Raw genomic sequence first — 23,635 nt, forward strand, 5'->3', positions numbered from 1 at the left:
TGCATGCCCAGCATCTTAACTTACTAGAGCCTTATACTGAAGCACTTAGAGTGCCTCTGGCCATCTATTTTTGCCCTTTCCCCTCCCTTTTCTGGGTCAGTAAAAACGAAGAGATGACATTGAAAGGCTTAGAGCCCTCGGTTGCTTTTTTCATTCTCAGACACCGCTCCTCAGATAAAAGGAACATCCATGATCTGTGTTAAAGAAAAGTCCAGCTGAGTCTCAAAATTGTGTGCAAACAGTTTTCTTCTGACAGTCTGGTTTTAATGATAGCGCTTTCATTTCTGCGCACAGTCCTGCCCCAGCAGTTTCACAAGCATAAGTGGAGGCTGATAATTAAGTACAACGTTGTCACACGATTAAGAATCCCTTGTGAACACAAGGACAGCTTTTTTGGCTAGCATGTTGTGTTTTATTCAGCATCTGTTTCCTGTAACAGGGTATCAGCCCACTGATTTCCTTTTGTAGTCTTTATCACTGCAGTATTAAGGGTTTCAGAAAATACCAGTGGCAGTGATTCTGCTGGCTTTGTTTTTTTGTTTGGTTTGTTGGTTTGTTTGTTTGTTTGTTTTTAAAGGAAAAACATTACGACTCAGGTTTTGAGGATTTTTGTTTTGAATAAATACACAGTTGGCACGTTTCTGATAGCTGGAGACAGGCTGGGAATTAAACACTTATTTCTGCAGTAATCTAACATGGTAGTGGTATGAAATCTGTCTCTTTTTGACTTGCGCTCTGACCATTTTGGAGGAAGATGGTGTGTGTCTGAGCTACCTCGAGGCCATCTCATGGAATCTCGAGCCCAACACTGGGGAGCCCCGACAGCTGTTGGATTTCACTGATGCTGTTTGCCCATCGGTCTCCCTCTAGCTCTTCTGCAGCTTCCAGCCAATGCCAGAAAAAAAAGGCAAAAAACCAAACCAATCCAAAAACCAGAAAAGGACCCATTACAACAGACATTTCAGTTTCTCACAAGGCAAAGATTGGTAAGGGACGAAAAGAGCGTGGGCTGATTTTGTTGATAAATCTTGGAAGACAAGCAGTTAATTTTCCTTGACAAAACTTCCCTTAAGCAAAATGAATTCAGATTGGTTTAGATGGCATTTGAGAATCTTTTCTAGCCATACCAGACTTCAGAGAAAAACAATTTATGATGCTTTGTTCTGATATATTTAAAATCTGTGTTATATTTAACCTTGTATAAGGTAAGAGAGACTTTTTTTTGCTGGAATGCATAAAATCCATGCTCAAAGTACAGAAGAAACAGAACCGCTGTAGTCATTCATCAACTCACCAAACAGTAGTTGTTCCAAGGTTAGTTAGCAACTTATTTTTCATAGCCGAGATTTCAGAGATTGTGATCTTCTACTATGCATTAATTTCTGTGAGCAGGATAAGCAAATCAAGGATGAAAGAATTTATCTAAGCTGAAGCATTAACCAGTTTAATATGGGAAAACCTACTGCAATTAACTATCTTTCAAGTTGCTGAAATGACTTTTAATTTATGGCCCTGTTGCTTTTACTGAAGTTATTTGACCCAGATTCTCTTGGCCCATCAATTAAACATACTTTGGCCAAACTAGGTTTAGGCATCTAAGTCAGTGGCCTCATTTTTTTCAGAGACTATAAGCTTTTAGAGTTCAGATAGATTTCAGATGGATTATACCTTTTCTGCAAGCTTAGATTAAATGAGGCATGTTATTTTTATATTGTATTGTATTCTCTCATGAAACGTATCCCCAGTATCAGAGAGAGAAATGTCATCTTCTGACTGTGACACTTCTGACAAAAATCCTGGTCTTACAGACATAACCGTCAGAGGCGTGCTCAGAAAACAAAGGATGTTGTTCTTTCTTTTTTCTTTTCCTTGCCCAGGACACCTATTTGGGCTACTTCCATTCTACCTGTGTCCCTTCACAGTTGGTCTGTATGCTATTAAGTAGCTATTAAATAAACCTGCCATCTGACACCCACTTCACTTGAGTGGTCAGATACAGTATTTTCAGTACAATCCCAGGTCAAGTTTCTCTCTACCCTAACCATTTGAATCTGTTCTATTTCCTCATGTTGTGCTTTAGTCTAATGGCATTATTAATGATAATATAGTAATATTTAACATCAACTGTTTTTCTTGAACAGCATGAGATGAAAAATAAAATAGAGAGCACGCCATGCAAATGCCACAGTTGAAATGGCTGTTAAATTGAGATGAAACAAAGAAATTGTATTGGAGAAAAGAAACAAAAGAAAAAAGGACAGGCAAAGGTGATAGCTGTGTTGGGCTGGGCCAGGACCTAGCCCTCTTTGTGACTACCCTTGTTTCTTTGGCTTGCCCGTTACTTTAACTTCCTGACACTGCTCTGTCACTGAATGGCCTTTATGCATACCTCTTAATCCTCCTTATTTTTACCGAGCATTTCCTGATGATGAGCTCAGTGAGACACAAAACAGAGACACAGTCTACAGCCAGAAAGACTTAATTGGTATATTTAGATGGCTACTAATGCCAGCTCTGAGGATCAGTAGTGTGTTCTGCTAGGAGATGGTAACCACCTCCATCCATATTCTGTTATTTGAAAGAAGACGACAGATCACAGGGGACTGACAAGATGCATTTTTAGGCAATTGAGTCTGCTTTTTTCACAACTCTGCATGGGCAATGTATACATTGAGAGCATACCATATACTTGATACATAACTTTTTGTTAGTGCCTACTGCACTGAATTGGATCAGAACAATATCAACTCCGTTCTTAAACTGTCTAATGTTGGACTGTAAAATACGTCTTTAAATACCAAGTATTCTTTTAAATAACTGATTTTTTTTATGCAGTGCTAGCACTTCAAATGTTGCAAGAATAGAAGAGATGGAGAGACTTCTGAAACAAGCGCATGCTGAAAAGACTAGGCTGCTTGAGACCAGGGTAAGTATAATTTTATGAGTAAAACTAAGAGTGGGCATGTTAGTTAGATAACGTCCTCCTAAATGCAACATTGGACCCTCAATAGTTTACACCTAATAGACACTTAAAAAATTACCTCTGCCCCCTTAGTTTGATCTGGTTTCACCCTCATACTACATCTTTGAGCCCACATGCAATAGCTGCTATTTCAGTGGGTGAGTTGATGGCAAAATCCCATCAGAAGCTAGCTCAGCATTGCTCCTACACCTGCTAGGAGAGCTGCTTAAGAAGAACCTTAATTTCTAGAGTGGAATATTTGCAATTCTGATTCCAATTCTCAGTCCACTTTGCTGAATCTATATTTCTGCCTACTTAAGAGGCAAAAAGGAATTTACTCCTAGCCAGAAATTACATTATCAGCTATAGTTTCACATATAATTGAAGTTCTGCATGTGCTGTGGTATTTAGGAACGGGAGATGGAAGCTAAAAAACGAGCTCTGGAAGAAGAGAAGCGCCGCAGAGAGCAACTGGAGAAAAGATTGGAAGAAGAAACTAGCCAGAGGCAAAAATTAATTGAAAAGGAAGTCAAAATACGGGAGAAACAAAGAGCACAGGTGAGATGCATCGACATGAAATGTTTTTTAGGTGCAAGACCTCCCCTTGATATACAGAAGGGACTAAGTGTATTTCTGCAATGTAGATGGATTTAGTATTTCTGAGGTGTAACTGTGCCACTAAAAGAATGTTTGGGCTCTTAGATAGAGCCTTAGATAGATGTCTAGGTATTCATTTAAAGTTAAATAATAGCATAGATACCTATTTAGCATCTTATATCTAAAGTATAAATATTAATCCTATAAGGCTTGTTACTGAGTATGGGCAGAGCAGAATTTTTTAGCCTGAACAACAGGAATTTGTGAGTGTGTTAATTTCATAAACCATTGGTGTTGTTTTTTCTTTCTTTTAATACATAAAATATCTTGGAATGTGAATTGTCACTTCCAAATATTTGACTGAAAAAAAACAGATAAAGAAGCTTTTCCAGCTCCACATCTACTCTAAAGAGGAAATAGTATTTTTCCTAACGTTACTGGGACTATACAACATGAGAAAGATTATTTAACTAAAACAATGTTGCCTCCTACATGTTCTTGCTTCTTGTTAGGGTTTAGAGGTACCTTGAGCTTTCTTTAGGCTCAGAGGTCTCACCTATTTGTTTATTCCACCACAAATAATAAGATCTACATGGTATAGCAAATAGACTAGGCAGTCATTTTATTGTTAGTACAGTATAGCAAGACAATGTCTCCGTCTTAATATAAGTATCTGAGTGCAGAAGATTCCATATCATATTTGAGTATCTTTCTGCTTTTACCTGTGCTACCTTTGCTAAATCTTTATTTCACGAGTTACTATTATATTTTTTATGAACATTCCTACATAACTTGCCTTTCTGATTGATAACACTAAATCAGAACAATAGGACAATCCCAGAGGAACTTCAAGCTGTTTCGGGTTAAATACATCCATTCCTTTGTTTTTATATAAAATGTAATTACCAAATGTTAAATTTTATACATACTTTACTTGAATGCCTTCTTTTTTTCTAAGAAACTGTAATGACAACTCAAGTATGGCATAAACAATGATGCCATGCTTATATCTTTATCCCAAATTGAAGCGTGCATATGTTGTAATAGAATGCGCTATCAGTTACTGCTAATTGGCAGACTTGGCAGAGAGTCTGAAGACTGAATTTCCAGGAAGACAAAACATATCTGTCAAAAATAACTACAATTATTTGTTAACATTTTTCTTTCCTTTGTGCAGTGAGACCCAATTTTTAATTTTTTTTCAGCACTTTCTGACACTTAGAAACATGAACTAGGGGAAGGAACTCCACCTTTGCACTTGCCAAAGCTGGTGCCAGCCTGTATCATACAGGACTGCATAATTTTAGAAGGGTGCTAAGAGTTCTTGCGGGCAACACAGCTCCCATTGCACTGAGGGTCTTGAGAATGCAATGAGGGAAAGTCCCTTCGGTTTGTGACTCACAGGGGGTTTAACAGGCTAACTTTAGGCATGGAGCAGGGGCAGATTAGATTCTCCAGGTCACTGACTTCTCTGGAGTCAGGGAAGAGAGAGAGAGGGAGATGCTCCTTTCAAAACACCTAAATTCAGCTTCTGTTCTGAATCGCCCTGTGATGTAGCCTCTGTCTGCCTTGACTGCAGCAGGAGCCTTGGGAGACTTGTCTTCTGTGTTGAAAAAGAGGGGGAGGGGTGCATAGACCCTTCAGGCACAGAAAACAAGCATATTCCCTCAGCTGGCAGAGGTCCCAAATCACTACCTCCTCCTCTTTGTTCTCCTGACTTACATTATCTGGGCTTGATGCAGAGTCTTGAACTACAATCAAGAATGAGGCACCGTTTCCCGTGCTGCTTTGCTGCCTCTTGCAGAGGGATGAACTTCAGCTCTCTATACCGTATTGCCAACTGTGAACTAGATACCACATTTAATCCGTTCAGAAGAAAATAATTCTATTATGTTCACAGCAATTTCTATGAAATTGACTATCAATTACAGTTCACTTTCATTATTAATTTTTCCTGTAATAGCATGTTCTTATTATTTATATTATACTTTGCACGAAAATACCTGTAGCAGTAAAATATTAATGAGTGAGATATATGTAGTGAGTATCTAGCCCAGAGAAATAAAGGGTTTGCTTAACATCATGCAAACGAAGTTCTTACCCTTCGTCTAAAGCAGCAACACACCTTTACATTTAATTAATGCTTAATTCTAAAATAACCTTTCTATGCTGTGCCCTGTTTTACCAGCTTATCAACAGATGATTTCAAGAAACTCCTATGCTCTAATCTCACTTTTATAAAGTTATCCAACACTTTGTAAAGTCACAAGTTTTGATGATTTTTCTCTTGAAGAAAATTAGGGCTGCAGCAAAAGCTCTTTATTTTTCTTACGTTCATTCTTAGAATCTATGGGCGGTTTGCAGTTACGTCCTTGCAGCAGAAAGAGTGAAGGGGAAGTTAAGACTTCTGTTAAAAATAATATTATTTTCTTTTCTTTACTGTAGGCCCGTCCCTTGACTCGCTATTTGCCCATTAGAAAGGAAGACTTTGACCTACGAAGTCACATCGAAACAGCCGGTCACAACATAGAGACCTGTTACCATGTCTCCCTCACAGAGAAGACCTGCCGAGGCTTTCTGATTAAAATGGGAGGAAAAATTAAAACATGGAAAAAACGATGGTTTGTTTTTGACAGAAACAAGAGAACTTTTACTTATTACGCAGGTAGGTTGCAGGATCACGACTAGGGAACACCTGTCCCTCTATTTTCCTGTCAACCTCAGCTGAGTTATGAACATGTAGGGAGGCCTGAGTAAAACTCACATTTCCATTTGTCGAGTGTTTTGCACATACACTCAGAGCTCGTGCAATCCCTTCCCTATAGCATTCAATCCTAATGCCAGGTAAGACAGAAATGAGCATAACAGATGAAGGGAGAGGTGTGGGTAGGTAAGAGGAAAAAATGGAAGATCATCAGGTTCCTAGTACACAAATAATTTATTTTTAAGTATTATATACTTCCCCCAATGATAGAATGATTTCTTGCACCCTTCATACATGAATATAATTTATTATACTTACCATCAAAATTAAATTGAATGCTTCTGCAGTCCCATTGCTTGATGTGCTGAAAAGCCTTTCGGGAAATTAAATATACAGGAGTAGACTTTTTGAATTTGCCGTATTTTGAGAGCCTAAGGAATTTCAGATGAACAATATGCAATACTCTAAAGAGGTTTCTGTACACTAAGTTGTGTTATACGGTATCTGGAGCCAGTACAAGCATTACATTAATTTGTTATCTTGGGGTAAGCCCAGAAATTTGGAATTTAAGAACATATATGTCTCTCCGATTGCTGTGCAAATCTACACATGGTTTGAATTTGAAGTTTCAGCGGAAGCCAGAAAAATGACTTTGTATTCTGAATATTTACTGTTAGGAGAGGCCAGACGGGGCATATGTAGGATAGTCATTGCTAAGAAGCAGAAGAAAACATCAAGCACAAAAACCACCCAAACAGTTCCGTTTCCTTTTATGACATTACTGCTTTCCAGCAACTCATAAGGAACTTAAAATTGATGGTGGGGTTATGCATTGCTCAGTCCATCTTTTTTAAAACACACATTTGAATTCATTACGTTCATTCATTACATACCCACTGAATATTTCTTACTAGTTTGCAGTAATACTAAGAAGAATGTAACAAACACTTTTTTATTTTGTTCTTAACATCTGGTTTATTGGTTAGCAAGGCTTGTAACATACAGTAGTGTTCCCATCTGGTACTGATTTTTTTTCTTTTTTTTTTAGTAGTTATGTTAATAGTTAACAGTTTCAGTTCTGAGTGCAGTACGGTTGCCATAATGCAGTTTGAATAACCAAAGAAAACTTTTCATAATGTCTCAAGGACTCCAGCCAACAAACATAGTTTCATGAGAATTCTGTACCAGCTGCGCAAAAATGCAGCTGCTTGTATGAGTGAGGATCCATCTAGATCTTTAAATATATAGTAGACTTCCAAAATAAATATTGATGCTGTAAATTCAGAGTAACTCTAAGTGAATATACTAGTATATTGTTTTATTTCTGCAAGTATACTGAACAAAGAACTTGCCTTAAAGTCTGACAATTTAGTGCAGTGACTGAAGCATCTGCGCTTTCTGACCTGAAGCATACAGAGAACTCTACATAAAGACTGTTGCGATGGGAGTTGAGAGTACCTGAAATGCTCTTGTAACCAAGACCCCAGGTGAAAGGAGTGGACCACTGTTTGCTTGTACTGCATAGACAGTATACTTTGTATAGTATTGCATTTAGCTTAGTATAATGTGTGCTATAATGTCGTAATCTTATACCTCAGTACTTCTACTGCTCCCCCGGGGGCTGGCAGGGAGATTCCCAACACTGTATCATTTGGTCTCTGGGATTTCTTTTTGCCATCATATGAAGCTTCGGAAACTGCCTGCAGCTACCAATAGGATGTAAGCTGACTTTCGTGAGTGTTCAAAATGACAGCAGAATCTCTCATGGGACTGATAAATATTTTCTGCATGACTGTTCAGTGTTAAGGTGGTACTAACTTGGGGTCAGAAGGCATTATATTCCCCTAATATAAAAGTACTGGGAGTGAAAGGAAGTTTGCCCTTCACTGTCACATGCAGTTGTGATGCTTCTTAACACCTTCTGGGATTATTTAACAATTATTTCTCTCTACTGCAGGAAAACGGAGGGTACTGTAAATGCTTATCCGCCCTGTTCCTTTTTCTTGTGAAACATTACAGTTGTGACTGTAGAGTCAGAGTCTGTATCCTCCTTGCCCTAGTGATTTACTAGCTAATGTTGGGACAGAAAGCAATATCAGAAGATGTCTAAAATAGTTTAGAATTGACCCTCTGCAAGTGTCTGCTTCTTTATTCATTGCCTTTAAAGGGAGATTAAGTCAGCTGTGTCTCCATTGTAGATATCAAAACTTAAGTGAGAAGACTCCCATCCGGTATTTCAGCTTCGCTGCAGTGCGATATTGGTACCAGAAACAGTACCAGTGGGTAACAACCTACTCCGTGTCCTCCCTGGAGTAACTATCCATTCAGGCGTTCTTACCTCGGGCGCTCTCAAGCAAATGGAGAGGTCCCTTTCGCAACAGGGGCAAACTGCATCTAATTAATTTGACTTTTAGCTTGCGTGTCGGAGTAGGAGAGTGCAAACAGACAATTATGATGCTGCAGCTGGTGCTCAGGAACTTTTAACCTCCTGTGAACCTTTCCATGTGTCAGAGCTCATAGAATTTTGCCTACAATCTGCTAACCTCACATTTGAATAATAAATATTAGCTTGAGACTGAGGGAGATTATTATAAACAGGAAGAAGCATTTTTTTAATAAGTACAAGCACAAATGATGTTCTAATGTAAAGCTTTTGTTAGCAAATTATATTTCAAATTTGCTTATCGTAACGGTTTTCCTTTGACTGTAGGTCAAACTGTAGGTCTTAGCCTGTGAGCTATGTGAAGTCTGGCTGGCTTTCATGGAATTGGAAGATGGGAGGTATCTCAGAGACATCTGTCCTTCTGTTGGCTAATACCGGCCATAATGTTTAGACGCTTCAGTGAAGGGACTGACTTTCAAAGAGATGAGGAAATTGCAAAAGCTTTATTTCCTTGGAAACCAGGTGGGAAAAAAAACATATTAAAAGTAGGAAATGCATCTCAACAAAACTGACAAACTAGTAAGAAAGGTTGAAGATTCCTGTGGGTTTTCACAAGCAGAAGTGTTAATCCAGTTACTTATCAGCTGAACATATATGGAAATGCAAACGAAGCTTTTGCTTCTTGAAGTACTGTTCATTTCAGTTCTCAACAGTCATTCTTTCTTTTCCATTTTAGACAAGCACGAAACTAAATTAAAAGGTGTAATATATTTTCAAGCTATTGAAGAAGTCTATTATGATCATCTAAAGAATGCATATAAGGTAAACTTCGTTATTGTTGTTTTAACTGAGTATCATATGGCAGTACCCAAAGTATGGTAGCTGCTGTGAAGTCAAAGGGCGAGCTGACATTATTAAAACAAACAAACAAACAAACAAACCCCGGAACGGAAGAAGAGGAAGAGGAAGCCAGATCAGGGATTAGCACTGGGTTTTTTTATACTGGTGAAAGCAGAGATAAGAGAGCATCTACCTGCCAAGTGATGGTCCCACATGGGATTTGCTGTGAGAAATTCCGTAGTCCAGTGGCGAGACCACTGAAATCAGTGGCTTCAGCAAATCAAGGGATGGCTGTATGCGTCTACCACGGGGAGGGAGTTAACCCCCTCCCTGCCTGCAGCTTATGGCACCACCTGCCTCTCATCTGTAATTTAAATGAGCTGTGAAAAAGCTGAATATATCCTTGGCAGGTGGATTTGTGAAAGCCAAGGTGGTATTGAGTGGGGGAGTTAGTTGTTTGGGCACAAAACAACAATTTGGAGCCCGGTACTGCTGTGTAATTGTCTAGAGGAAATATGTCATAAAAAGTGTTTATGCTGGACGCAAACACTTCAAACATATCTCTGCTTCCAGTGCTGCAATGTAGGATGCAGTGCTACAGCATTTTGCATTTTATCTTTCTCCTTAGCCCTATCGTAAATCTCCCTGTAAATAATTTTACTTCTGGTGCCAATAAATAGCTTTTGATTTCATTCTTTTGCTATCCTTCTTTCTCTTTTATTTTAGAGTCCCAACCCGTTGCTCACTTTCAGTGTTAAGACACATGACCGGATATACTATATGGTTGCTCCTTCGCCAGAAGCCATGAGGATATGGATGGATGTTATTGTTACTGGTGCAGAAGGCTACACCCACTTCATGTTATAATAAAAGGGGGCAATAGGGCATACTGCAATAACGTAACATATGAAGTTAGCCATATGTAGTGAAATCTGAAAAGCCAGTGAATACTCTGAAATGTCCTCTTTATGATGTGCACCCGAAACCTCGGAATGAGATGGTTTTACAAATGCATTGAAAAGGGGGGCTTGTTACTTGTTTTAGTTGATCTTTATAGAAATGAAAGAGCTAAAGCTGTTGAGAGAATCGTAGTGCTCCAAAATGGATAACTGGGCAGTTTAAATTACAGCATCTTGATTCAATGATAATTTTCCACAAATTCTCTTATACGGAGAATGTCTTCATAAACTCATACTAAACAGTTTACAAATGTGTGTGTCCTCATCAGTATGCAAAAATTTTAGTAATGGAACAAAAAGGTGTAATAAGCATATATTTTAATATGCAGCATTTGACATTTATAGATGATTAGGTGACTTTTTAAAACTTTTACTCAGTATTTTATAAAAATATAAACAAAAAAGCAACCCTAAGGTACACACAGTTCTTGCCTTAGTAGTTAAGTATTACAACAGAGCCAAAGAGTTACACGATTCCCTTATCATAATGTTTTCAAATTGTTAGTTGTACCTAACTTTCTGTAAGGGGACAGTGCCAAAACTCTTCATGACTTTTAAAGAAATTAAATTGTTGCGATACTCTGTGTGTTCAAACACCCAGTGACACCAACTATACGTTTAAAGTTTGCATCTATGGAGCTCAACAAAAAAAGAGAAGGATAGCTTTATAAAGATGCGTTTTTCCACAAGAATATGAAATGGAAACACATGTATTAACTTCCTCATAAGGAGGGGTTTTTTTTAATCTTCCCTGTTGAATAGAACGAGCTGATTCTAAACCCTACAGCAATTTTCTTTTATGTAGTAAGAACCATTAGCATGGTTCTAATCTTACTCTGTGCCAAGTGAACGCTCTACGGAAACCTCTCAAACATTGTTGCCCTTGAAGCCAGTATCAAAATCTCTACCTATCTAAATTCTTTGGAGCCAAGTTTTCGGCCCTGGGTAGTTTTTTCAAAATGCGTATCTGCACAGAATAATGCTGTCAAATAGAATAAAAAGAGAGAGGCAAGTTCTAAGAGTTTACACTAAGCAGTGTATGAAAATTTTAAGTAGCAGAGATTGAGATTCCTCAAACAACAAAAATACTGAGGGTGCAGTGGTCTCCCATTTTAAAATCGCTTCCAAGCCCTTGAGTAATATTGCAAAAACACAAATTATTTAATTGAACTGAACTTCAAGAAAGTCTCTTATAATATGACTTTAAAGAGGTTCTATTTCAGTAATCAAACTTATGTGCTATGTGGTTTGTGTAATAGAAGAAAGCACATTAGCCTTCTTTTTTTTTCTTTGATGAAAAGTTAATGGCTTTTGATGGAACAAATAAAAAACTGAAAGCAGAATAGAAGTATGCTGGCAGAATATTTTTGTTATACTTTTTAAACCCTGTATCTGTAATGAACAGGTTGAATTTTTTTGTGGTATGCACAGGTGATATGGTTGCTCTAGTATGATGAACATCAGTTTTGACTTGAAACATGAAAGAAGGGACTGTTACCGCAAGATAATTGTTATCATCTGTGCAGATCACAGCTTGTAATCTAATGATTTAAAACACTATCAGAAATAAATTGCTTTGGTTTATATAATTATTATTTTTCCCTGATGTATCTTGATTTTACTCCTAAGTATGGTTATAAAGGTTTTCTAATAATGATTTTTGTATCCTGCATGATGCAATGAAGGCATTTCAATAAACATTTTTAAAAATACACTTGATTTAAATATTCACTTGCTGCTTCATCTTGAGACATTTCTGCTTGTCTTTTAGATAGTCGTATACAGTTGCACAAGCAATTTTGTATTTCTTAGTAATGCTTAATCTAACCATTCCATGTGTTTACCCATAAAAGAGCTATGGAAAATAATCTTTCGATGGCAGTGAAATTAGGAGAGTAGTCTGTTTACTGCATGTACATAATATACCTTTCTCATTTTTTTATGACCCTGTTTGAAAAATTTATCACAGCTTTGGGTATAGACAATTTTTTTGTTTAACTGCAAAACAGAAATTCCTGAAGTTTAAGGGTTTCCCAGTTTTCCCAATATTTGACTTAGACATGACTCAAATTGCAAGAAGCATTAGCTCATTGTAGATGCCCATGCAGTTTTATGACTTTTTCCACTAAGTTTGCTGTCATCATCACAAAGCGTGGTGGGTTTTGTAGTAGTGGGCATCAAGACAATGAAAGCAAAGCATGGCACTAGCTACCATCGTTTATGATGAGTCTGCAAGCCCTCCAAGCTTACCCCCATGAGAGTCAAGTACCCACTTACCCTGAAAGACCTCAGGCAATTGCAAATCACGTAGGCTGTGTCTTAAACATGTCAGCTGCTGCGTCCCTTGACCTGCAGCTGCTGACAGGGGCTGGGCTGGCACTTGGCTGGGGAAATACCTTTGCAGGCATTGACCTCTCTTAGTGTTTTCTTCCTTTCTGCGTGGCCTGTATTATAAAAGATACAGTGCATAAAGATCTCCAGGAAGGAACACCTTGTTTTGGCTACCATGTCTGTGCAAATAAGGCCAAGTAGAGATGGGTAAGGAGGGAGGGGCTGGTTTGAAGGCCCCGTAGGCTGGGAAACCTCCAAGCCCTGACGCTGCTGGTGCGGGAGAGACCATGGGTTTTGAAATGCCCTTTCTGGCCCTCTGTAAGGGCCTGGTAATTATGTGCATTACATTATACATACATTACGAAATGCGTACTTTGTAACAGTTTATCCCCGCATACCTACCGGCTACCTGAGGTACAGGGGTTTCCAAACTGGGTGTTACCAGCCTTGTCTGGTGCAGAGAGGCCTCCAAGGAGACTCCCCTCCCCAAAACACACACGGACCTAGGGAAATGCTCATTAAGTGCTTTTATTGACAAAGCCTTGTGTTATACTTCACAAATGAGCACACGGCATTACTCACACTGATCAAAGCCAGCCCGCAGCCCCCTTGCGCAACCGTTACCGGCCGCCACACGCAAGGGCGCATGCGCGCTCCCATCGAGAGGCGGCGGGCCGTGCGGCGCGTGCGCGTGGCCCTGGGGCCGCAGGTGGCGCGTGCGCAGTGGGGGCGGGCAGGCGCCGGGGACGTGCGCGGCGCGGGGCGGCGGCCGTGGGCATGGCGGCGGCGGGCGCCCTGCGGGGCTTGGTGCGGGGCGGCGGCCGTGCCTCCGCCGTGGTGATATTGCTGTCGCCGCTGAGGGCGGCCCTGGGGCTCCCGGGTAAGGGAAGGGCCTCGGGGCACCTCTGCTGGCACTCCGGCGCTGCTCCTCCGCCGCCGGCCTGCGAGCCTGGGGGAGAAAGGGGTGTCAGTCAGTCAGAGGGGAGAGGATGCGTGTCCGTGGCGGGTATATATACCGTGTGTAATGGCGGCGACGAGGTGTGTTTGCTCTCGGCAGAGCGCGGGGCGGGCAGCAGGAGGTGGCACCCCCTCCTCCCCTTCAGCGCCGTGTCTCGATCGGGAACGGCCAGGGCGCGTACCCTGGGTGGGGATGGGGATGTTAAACGCCGTTCCTCTCCGAGGGACGGGGTTTCTGACAGGCCTTTCCTCCCCTGCCGAGCCTGAGGGGGCGGGTTCGTGTGCCTGCACGGGGGAGGGCAGGTACTGCGCAACCTGTGCCTGTGTACAGAGCAGCTGCTTTCCCTCGCGTGTTTTGTTGGCTGTAAGCTCCCCCTGCCGCTGCTGCTGCTTTCTGAGGAGCTGGAAATAGGAAGTGGGGCAGTTCGCTTGCTGGGATGTGAAGCATGCCTATCTGTGGGGCTTCACCAGGCACCTGGAAAGCTTTGCTGGCATCCACTTTTGAGTGAGATGATCCTTTCCCCAAACACATAGTGCTCCTTCTTGCTGTTCTAGACTCAGTGCTTGTCTGACTTGCTAAGTTTATTCATTGCCTTAAATTTGACAGACAACTGCTCTTCTTGATGAGGTAATGAACCTTATCTGAGGTTGCACAATGTAGACGTCAGTGAAGCTTATTTGTCACTAAGGGTGCACGTTTTGTGTCTGCATAAAAACATGAATACAGTGGTCTTTCGTTGATGGTTTTTCTTTCTTGCTGTGTGTTTAGAGTGATAGTGTGATCAGAATGGCTGGTTATTGAGTGTGCTGTTATGTGCTCCGAGACTGGGCTAAGCAGCAGTTTCTGCTGGTGAAACTGGTGGCCTTCTTACTCCTGTAGTGTAGGCAATTGCATGAAACAGAGTGTGGACAATGTTGAGTCCATTATCTACCAGAGCTTTGTTAATCTGCTGCTGTTGGCACTGGGTAGGTCACAGTGCTGGAGCATTCCCAAGGTTGTTTGGAGAATTTCTTTGGCTTTGACATGTAGCGCTGGTCTCAATCACAGTTTCTGGTGGTCATAACACAATTAAAATTGCAGTGTTTCTGATAGGAAGAGAGTTCCATAGCATCAGGCAAGGGACCCGTGGTCTTCCTGTAGCTAGCTGTCTATAACTTGCTTTTATAAATACTAAGTACTACCCTGCACCCTTCAGAAGTGCTTCCCTGCTCTTACCAAGGTCTTTCATTGAAATCATTGAAATAGGAGGAGAAATTACTGGGTAGCTGCTCAGTTATAGATGTTTTTGTCTGTCTAAAGGGAAGTCTGAGAGTGTGACTCTAGTGAGCCTTGTTTTTGGATTGGCTGGGGTGGTTGCTTTAGGGTTTTGCATTATTCAGGTTAGGATTGCTGCTGGTGCACTTACAGTAACTTGCTCAATGCAGAATACTCGTTTGTGGAATAGCTTAGACGGTGGTTATGTCTTGTAGCTGCAATTTAAACCCTGCCCAGTGTCAAAACAGTTTGAGGGCACCTCCAGAGTGCTGCAGGATAGAAAACCAGTGACTTCAGAGCTGGTTATCAGGGCTTAAGGGGGAGAAAAATACTCCTAATTCTTTTTCTGTCAAGTTTAGCACTTCCTGGTGTATCTCCTCTGTTGCTGGCAGGTGAAGAAGTGACTGGCTTACTGATAGAGACACACACAAACCAAAAGCCATAGCGTGGATGCGTCTGAATAAATATACCTTTACTGTGGCATTTATTCTCCTTTATAATAATTGATGCATCAACAAGATAAAGAACTGTCCCATTCTTTCAGGGAAGATTTAATGGTTTTAATCTATAGATCAAATGGTATAATTTCTGTTAGACTGTAGGAAATTGCTGAATACTAGCTGCATCCTGCATCTTCTATGCATCCACATTTACTCATGCACATGCAAGTTTAAAAACAAACAAACAAAACCCCCCAAACCCCTTGAATGTAATCTCTCTGATTGATAGTGAGAAAACAGAACTCAAAGCTGCGGTACAGTTAAGTGGTGTGATACTGTCACGGCCTGTTTTTGCAGTATTTATCCAGCTATTATACCACTAGGAAGTCCGGATATATTATTTGGGGTTGCATAGTTTTTGTACCGCACTGTTGATTTACAGTATTGAAGAACCAGTCTTCTAATCTAAGAATTAAGAGTATCAAAGTCTTAGAAGTCTCGACGAAGCTTTCAGTTTAACAAATTATCTTGCTGAGTGGGATAATAGAGTGGATTAAGTCTCCATAACACCTCTCTACAAATCACTTGCCCTCACCCACAGTAGAGGTACAATTGACTGCTAAACTTAGATTAAATATTGTAGCAGCTGTTGAGATTCAGCATAGTTATTCATGAGTTAGCATTTCCTTTGTTAATCTTTTTTCCTTGTTTGAAACCAACTCAATTTTTTTGATGATTATTAATTTGAATAACAGAGTCCAACCTAGTGTTTGCCTTCCAAACGTATCTGGTTTGTTATCTTGAACTAAAACAAAACAAAATAAGTTTATGCTGATAGGAAAATTTCTCTCTCATGTAATATGTTGCAGATCACTTTGACAGAAGTTGCACTAAATGGTCTTTCATTTTTTAAATATTTGGGTTTGCAAAGTGGTATTTCATTCTGGATAAACATAGAACAATCTGAGTACTGCAGTAATGTAACCTCTCCAGCAAGAATACACCAAACAATGTAATGGGATATCTGTGCCTCTTTTGGAGATGCATAAGAAAATCATAGCTCTACAATGGTCAGCTCTGTTTCTTCTTATGGGATGTGTTTAATGCATTGCTCTGTATTTACAGAAAATGTGGCTTTATTTTGTTTATTACCTTCTGTGCTTCATATCTGAGAATAAGACTAATGTTAAGGTGGCATAGTGTTAAAATGAGCCTTTTTTTTCAGTGTTCCTGGCAATAAGCTTTAACTTAAGCAGAAATAGCTCTTGATGATATGATGAAAAAGGCAAGATGTTATTTATTTCATTTGGTTTTAAACAACGCTAATGTTTTTTGTTCATCATGTTGAAAAAGTTAGTCACAAGATTCTTTCCCAAGTCTCACTTTTTAATTTCCCCATTGTACATCTCCTTCACAGATCTTCTGGATCTGGGGGTTTAATGCAGATGAAGTTTTGACCTTCAGTTTTACTTTTTAATCAAAAATTGGTCACCTCATGTACTTGTAAACTTAACCAATGCACACAGTACTTTAGACCCAAAATTATATTTTTTGAAATTTAGTCTGGAAAAACAAAAAGGAAAAACAAAAAGTTAAACTAAGCAGATGAAAAACCTTATTTCATGTGAAATGAGTAAATATATTCAAGATGGTATAAAACATGAGGACAAATGAAGTGTAGGAAATCTTAGGATTTGGCTTCCGTTGGCTACTTTGCTAATTGCTGAGTGAACTCCTTACACGGTTAGCATTTAATGATTTGAGAACGAATTACAGTCAGCTTTCCTACCAGATTGATCAATACTAGTTAATCATTGAAGAGTATAGGAGATACTTTTTTCTTTTCTCTTGAGCTAAAGTATCTTATTTTCACGTAATACACCCATATTTCCTGAATCCTGATTTTATAAAATATTAGTATTTCTGCCAAGGTTATCATGATGATTGTACTAAATAGCTCTTTTTATTAGTCTGCAGGCTGAAATCATCGGTCAGCTTTCTTACTCGACCAGATCGACCAAATCTTGCTTATCATAAACTAAAAGGCAGGAATCCAGGGGTTATTTTCCTTCCAGGTTTTAATTCAAATATGAATGGTCGGAAAGCAACTGCCCTTGAAGATTTCTGCAACTCTCTAGGTCATGCCTTCATCAGGTACATTCAGAGCGTCATTATTGAGAAAATGAAACAGGTATCATGGGTTGGGGGAAGGGTTTTTAACAAAAATGTGTAAATTTGGCATTTGGTTTGGAGTGCATGCTGTGCAGTACAGAAGCTAAGAAAAGTGTCTGTCTTCCATTTCAAATGTAGGCTTTCTGTCTGTAGAGAGACTGAGGTAAATCAGGAGAATGTATTCTGAAAGTAATTCAGAACATTCTCTGATAAATTTCGGTAGTCTAGCTAATGCTATGTGTTACATTAAGGCTATAGGCACAAAAATGAAAAAGAAAGGAAAGAAGAGCTTAGAAATTTTAGTTTTGGGACCTGGAGTTCTAATTTCTGTAAATTATTGCTATAAGTGTGCTTCTTAACTGCCAAAGATTATGAAGCTATCCAGTGCCTTCTGTGGGTTTTGAGGAATATGCACGTGCTTGGCGATATTCTCCTTTGATAGACAAGGTTGAATGCTGAGTTTCGTAAGTCTTTGTAGTTGGGAATAGCATTTGAAAGAGAGTTTGTACGTTTTAAAAATACCTTCAAAATTGAAGTATGTTGCATTTTGGCTGTAAGGAAAATTCTTTGTCTGGGAAATACCCTGGTAAACTTGGGTATCATGATATCAAATGGTAAGAGAACACTGCATCACTCAATTGTATCTGTTGTATTTAAACTTCTTTTGATGTGATTTCTAGTGCTAGTGATATGCAGGACCAAGTAGGAAAATATCCAATGTGATATCTTATCCCCTGCTTAATTTGATTAAACGGTACTGTTCAGTTAGCTTCTGTGTTGCTGTAGACAGTACTATGAGTTTCATTTTGATGGTTACTTTTTCAGATTTGATTATACAGGATGTGGAAGTTCAGATGGTAACTTTCAGGAGTGTACAATTGGGAAGTGGAGAAAAGATGTTCTGTCTATACTGGATGAACTTACAGATGGACCACAGGTTATATTTTATTTTTAAATATAGAATGATTTTTGTCCTCAAGGTAGAACGTTGATCGAAAATACGCCGTAATAGCCTTGGTCAACAGTAGCTTCTATTTAACAGCTTACACCTGCTCACTTTCAAGCTGAATCATGGCGAGGTCGTATTCATAAGACCTCTTTTGCAAGCAGGTAGATCAAAAAATCATGGAAACATTGTTTGGCAGGACTTCCTGGAGATCGTTTATTAGAGCCTCCTGCTCAGAGCAGGGCTGTCGTCCGGGGAGTCTGAGAAAGCCTCATGGTGGAGGTACCACCTGACAGGGAACAGGCAGCTGTTCCAGTGTGGCGCAGCCTTCTTCACGAAAAAGTGTGTCACTGTCCCAATGCTGATGCATTAATTAAAGGATTTGCAGGAATGTTGCAAGTTAATATACTCTATATGATAAAATAGCTTAAAAAAATCAGCAGAAGCAGCATTTGACTTTTTCAGTTACTTTAGACTGTGAGAAACTTGAAATCTCCTGCAACCTGGAAATACCTAGTATTGTGTTTAAAACAATTTTGTATTGTGAATTGCTTTTGTTGACCTCTTTCACTGCACTGAGCCTTTACCATGTGCATTTATTTTAAGAAGGAAACATAAAGTATGCGTATGATATTGAATTATTTCAACTCTCATTTTGTTTACAGTGTTTCAGTCTCAGACAGCAATAACCAGCCATGCCAAACAAAAAGAATAATAAAATACCAGATCCTGTGGTGCTTACTCAGGCAAAATTTCCACTGGAGGTGACAGCAGTTCTGCCTGGGTAAGGACAGCAGGATTATGCCCAAGGGTTAAGTAGTTAAACAAGATGAAAACTGATGCTTTGTAAAAGAAAAAAAATGAGCTGTTTCCTGTAAAATAATACCTTATTTTCTCTCTTTTAAGATTCTGGTGGGCTCCAGTATGGGTGGATGGCTGATGCTTCATGCAGCAATAGCACGCCCAGATAAAGTAGCTGCTCTAGTTGGAGTGGCTGTAGCAGCAGACCATCTTGTAACAACTTTTAAGAAGCTTCCCATTGAGGTAAATGCTGATGGTTGGCTTTTGTGCAATCTAACAAAATCTATCAAGCTTTTAAGAAATTCTGTTGTTCAAACTGTACTTTTCCTGCAAGTCTTCGGGTAATTTTTCTGTGTTTATGGTGGAGGTAGGCTGAAAATTTACATTAATCTAAAAGTGTGCAAAATACTGTGCTTCTAGTGTGAACGCAACTGAGAATGTTTTATTATTACTGTGGCATATAGGACGTGAAGTCAGATCCCTGCAGTTCGGCAGTTCATTGGATTTCGGTGTTGAATAACTTATATTTGCATTCAAATTGGATCCTTGTGCTTTCAAGGATGGAGAAGTAGCTGCTAAAGCAATTGAGATGACATTGGATGAGATGAATCTGACACAGGTTGTGTGTGTAGAAGGGGAATTCTTCAGATTAGTGTGTTTGGGAAGACTATAAGGTTTAGGTGGTGAGAAGTCTCTTGAGTTGTTTCCTTGATAATGGTAATGTCTAGTCTTCAGGAAAGAAAATCAGGTGTTATAAAGTGACAAATAAACACAACAAATAAATAGCTGATACTTTCTAATAATTAAAATATTTTCCTGAATATTTTTTTTTTTTGTAAGGCACGGTGTAGTGTCAGTATTGCTACTTAAGACTAAGGTAAGATTCTGGAAATACAGTATTTAGACACAGCTATTATGGCAAAGACTGAAAAGACTGATCACTGGAAAATTCCGTTTTCCTAGGGTTCTCCTTGTTTGAGGTCCAGTGAACTGATGGAAGCCAGAGAGACTTACTCTTTATTGTGGTGATATATCTTTTTCTTTCGAATAGATTCTGACTGAGAAACTCAATTTCACTGGAGAATCCTAACTAAATTAATTTGCAGGACAGATGTGCAGAGTAGCTTTTGTGACATGGTAGGGGTTTTGTCTTCTCAGATGCTGGAAGGCAAACAGAAATATACCTTCTCTGCTAATAAAAATAGACAAAGTGAAATTTTATGCCTGGGGAAGTTTTACTGCATTTAGAACAGAAATAGGTTGAGGCACTCTAAAGAACTCATAACATCTCTCTTGTATGTTCTTTGCTCTGTTTTTTTGTAGGCGCAAAAAGAAATAGAAGAAAAAGGTGAATGGAAGTTTCCAACAAAGTATAATGAGGAAGGGTATTACTCCGTGACATACGACTTTATCAGAGAAGCAGAAAACCACTGTGTGCTAAATAGTCCTATTCCTATAACATGTCCCATACGACTCATTCATGGCATGAAGGATGATGATGTCCCTTGGCAGATCTCTATGCAAGTTGCTGATCGTGTTTTGAGCAAAGATGTGGATGTTATCCTCCGCAAAATTGGCCAACATCGGATGAGTGAGAAGGAGGATACAAAACTTCTTGTGAATACCGTTGATGATTTAATTGACAAGCTGGCGACACTAGCATAAGCTGCAGAGTAGCATACGTGCATGAACTCTACGCCTGACTCTTTTCCATGAGTGGCAGAAACACTGTTCTTAACAAGATGATGCCAGGGCTGTGACTATCACAGTAGGAACTGAGCTTTATCTGCTGTTTCCTTACCTCCGTTTTGTAAATACAGGTATTTTATTAATGCTGCATTTGCACAGACAGTCCAAAAAGTGAAGGAGTGCTGCTGGTGTGTTCAGAACCTGTCCTTCACCACTTAACCTTTTTTTGCAAGCTTCTTACACTTTTGTACTGAAATGTTGATTCATTTTTGTTACTATTGGCCTATACAGTAAAACTTTAATTTCCTATGTCTCTGACACCTTTTCAGTATTGTCCTTTTGCTGTAACATTCTTGTATCTTATGTCTGAAACCATCTGTGCAAGGCAAAATACAACTTAAGTGTTTACTAAAGTTACTGTTATTAGAAATAGTGAATAACATGAAGCATAATAAAGAGATTTTGGATAAATTATTATATTGTTTTTAAGTACTGTTAAAATTGGAAAGTGGAAGGCACACCCTCATGTTGTGCTTGGGATACTACATAAGGAAGAAATTAACTTCGAAGAACGCAGGGCCTGGAAGTGCAGATGGAGCTCTTTTATTGGTGCTTATCAGTAGGGTTTATGTCCTCTTTTCCAGGCTGTCTTTTTGTAATAGTTAATTTGTGGGCCTACTATTAAGGGAACAATATATAATCTTGGTGTAAACCAAAACTGGATCAATACAGTGACTCTTTTATAGTAACCTCTTTAAAGTGGGAAGTACAGGGCTATAGGGTATCACTGCCTCTTTTCTATGACTTTGAGAACTGTAGATTATTAGGAATAGTGTCTTCCAGAGTTAGCAATTTGAGGTACATGATTGCAAGCCTGAAAACTTGTAACTGAAACTTGATAGTTGGATAATTCTTGTAACGTAAATCCTTAGAATTTAGTAGTAAATGGATTTAATTGCAAGTGTGACTATTACCTGTTTTTTGTCCAAAAATACGGTGCCATTCATACACTTGAGAGAGAGGAGCTTAGGTGAGAGGCTGGAATTAGTTCAGGCTGGCCTTAATATGAAACATCAGTCAAAAGTATATAGTTGTTTCTGGCTTTACTATTTTAAGTAGTAAATGGCATCACTATTGCTAGCTTAAAAGACTAAAGCTCCTGGAGGTAAGGTATTTCTAGAGGGTTTGTTGTGTTCAGTGTTAGCATTGTCAGTAGAAGTACATTGTCAGTTGAAGTACGTTGTATAAAGCTTTGCTGGGGTAGTCGTTTTTAATTTAAAAAAACCCCAAACATCAAAAAAAAAACCCAAAACCAACAACAAAACAAAAAAACCCTAAATTTCAGCTGCGTTCCTGTGAAGTACAGTTTTATTTAGGCTTCAATACTGAAAAAAACCAGGAGCTATGATGTAAAAAACTTGAATTCTGGTATGAGAGTAAAAAGATGGCTCTAGTTCAGATGCAAACCTTCTAATTCAAGTGTACCAATTTAATTAATCTGAAGGGAGTAGACTTTTTTCTGTCTGTATCAATGCAATTCACTACTTTCTTAAGCTTTAAAACCTCTTGGATATGTATTTTACTTTTGAGAAAAATCAATTCAGCTAATTTATGCAAATTCCTCAACCACTTCCATTCCTGAAGGTTGAGCTGTGTTCATATTTGTGTATTGTTAAACAGTTGTCCTCTTTATATATATTCCTGTTACTTGCATCTAATAAAACCTGAAAAATAGATTTTGTGAGTTTTAAAGACACAGTCAAATCAAAATGAAGTTACTTCAAAACTTTCTGCTCTTAGCTTACCTATGACAATTTTCTTAATCCACTTTTGTCACATCTCTTAGATTGCTTTGCTTCTTAATGGAAGAAAAAGTTGAAAAAAGTGGACTGCAGTAATTCCAAAGGAATTAATTAAAATTAAGGCCCAAAGTTACCAGTTGTGATAGATGTACTTTTTGTTCACACGTATTAAAGTTATTTCAGTAAATGAAAAGTTTTGAGCTTTTTTTTGAATTGGGAGTTATACCTCTTAACACTCAATTGAACTGTAGTACTTCAGACAGGGAAGTCTTTATATGTCTGCATAAACGGTAGCTGTGTATTTCTCTTGAAAGAATTGCATTGTATTCATTCAAAGCTTCACTTTAGCTTTTATTAAATAATTGGTATTTCATGGGTAAGGTCTTTTTGTTACAATGCCTTCAAGCAAGATAGCTGAAAACAAATGTGAAGGGGAGCAGTTGTGCGAGTAGTTTTCAGGTTAGTTTGTTTGGTGGTGGTTTTTTGTTGGGTTTTTTCCCCTTATTATTCTGCTGTAATAACATTAGGTGGGAGAAGGCAGCATAACAGGGTTGACACAATTGTTGAGGATACAAAACTGCAGCATTGGTTGCTCAAACCACAGCATTACTGAAACTTAATCCTAGGGAGGTGGGTTTTTTTTTTCCGTGCCACTTGTTTTGTAGTTCTTTCTGTTTTCCTTCTCTGCTTGCTAAATGGAGATTAGTGGTAGCACTTATATTACAGGTACACCCAAAATTTGCTACATACAGCGTAAATGCAAAGGCAGAGATGATACTTTCTTCATAGAGACAATA

The 23,635-nt window shown here is 39.0% G+C and overlaps 2 protein-coding genes across 3 annotated transcripts in view; both read left to right on the forward strand.

Annotated features, from left to right (window-relative positions):
* The window catches only part of PHLDB2 (pleckstrin homology like domain family B member 2), a 71,187-nt gene extending 59,030 nt beyond the window's left edge, over positions 1-12,157 (forward strand). For both annotated transcript variants that reach the window (XM_075169059.1, XM_075169067.1), the window contains 5 exons: positions 2,836-2,926; positions 3,374-3,520; positions 6,005-6,224; positions 9,383-9,468; positions 10,213-12,157. In XM_075169059.1, the coding sequence (XP_075025160.1) occupies positions 2,836-2,926; positions 3,374-3,520; positions 6,005-6,224; positions 9,383-9,468; positions 10,213-10,353 (685 nt within the window). In that variant the 3' untranslated portion in view covers positions 10,354-12,157. The remainder of the gene's footprint in view (positions 1-2,835; positions 2,927-3,373; positions 3,521-6,004; positions 6,225-9,382; positions 9,469-10,212) is intronic.
* A 1,345-nt stretch (positions 12,158-13,502) lies between these two features.
* On the forward strand, positions 13,503-21,510 carry ABHD10 (abhydrolase domain containing 10, depalmitoylase). Its single transcript, XM_075169081.1, has 5 exons — positions 13,503-13,656; positions 17,399-17,582; positions 18,426-18,537; positions 19,453-19,590; positions 20,671-21,510. Exons 1-5 carry the CDS (start codon positions 13,554-13,556, stop codon positions 21,010-21,012), a joined length of 879 nt encoding a protein of 292 aa, XP_075025182.1. The 5' UTR covers positions 13,503-13,553; the 3' UTR covers positions 21,013-21,510.
* Positions 21,511-23,635: the final 2,125 nt, after the last annotated feature.

This window comes from Calonectris borealis, chromosome 1, assembly GCF_964195595.1.
Source record: "Calonectris borealis chromosome 1, bCalBor7.hap1.2, whole genome shotgun sequence".
Classification (NCBI taxonomy): Eukaryota; Metazoa; Chordata; class Aves; order Procellariiformes; family Procellariidae; genus Calonectris; species Calonectris borealis.

Excerpts from the sequence above, each read along its gene's own strand:
- ABHD10 (XM_075169081.1), top strand. The coding sequence starts at position 13,554 with ATGGCGGCGGCGGGCGCCCTGCGGGGCTTGGTGCGGGGCGGCGGCCGT. Across the intron at positions 17,583-18,425 it reads CTAGGTCATGCCTTCATCAG|ATTTGATTATACAGGATGTG; the intron begins GTACATTCAGAG and ends TTACTTTTTCAG. Across the intron at positions 18,538-19,452 it reads AACTTACAGATGGACCACAG|ATTCTGGTGGGCTCCAGTAT; the intron begins GTTATATTTTAT and ends CTCTCTTTTAAG.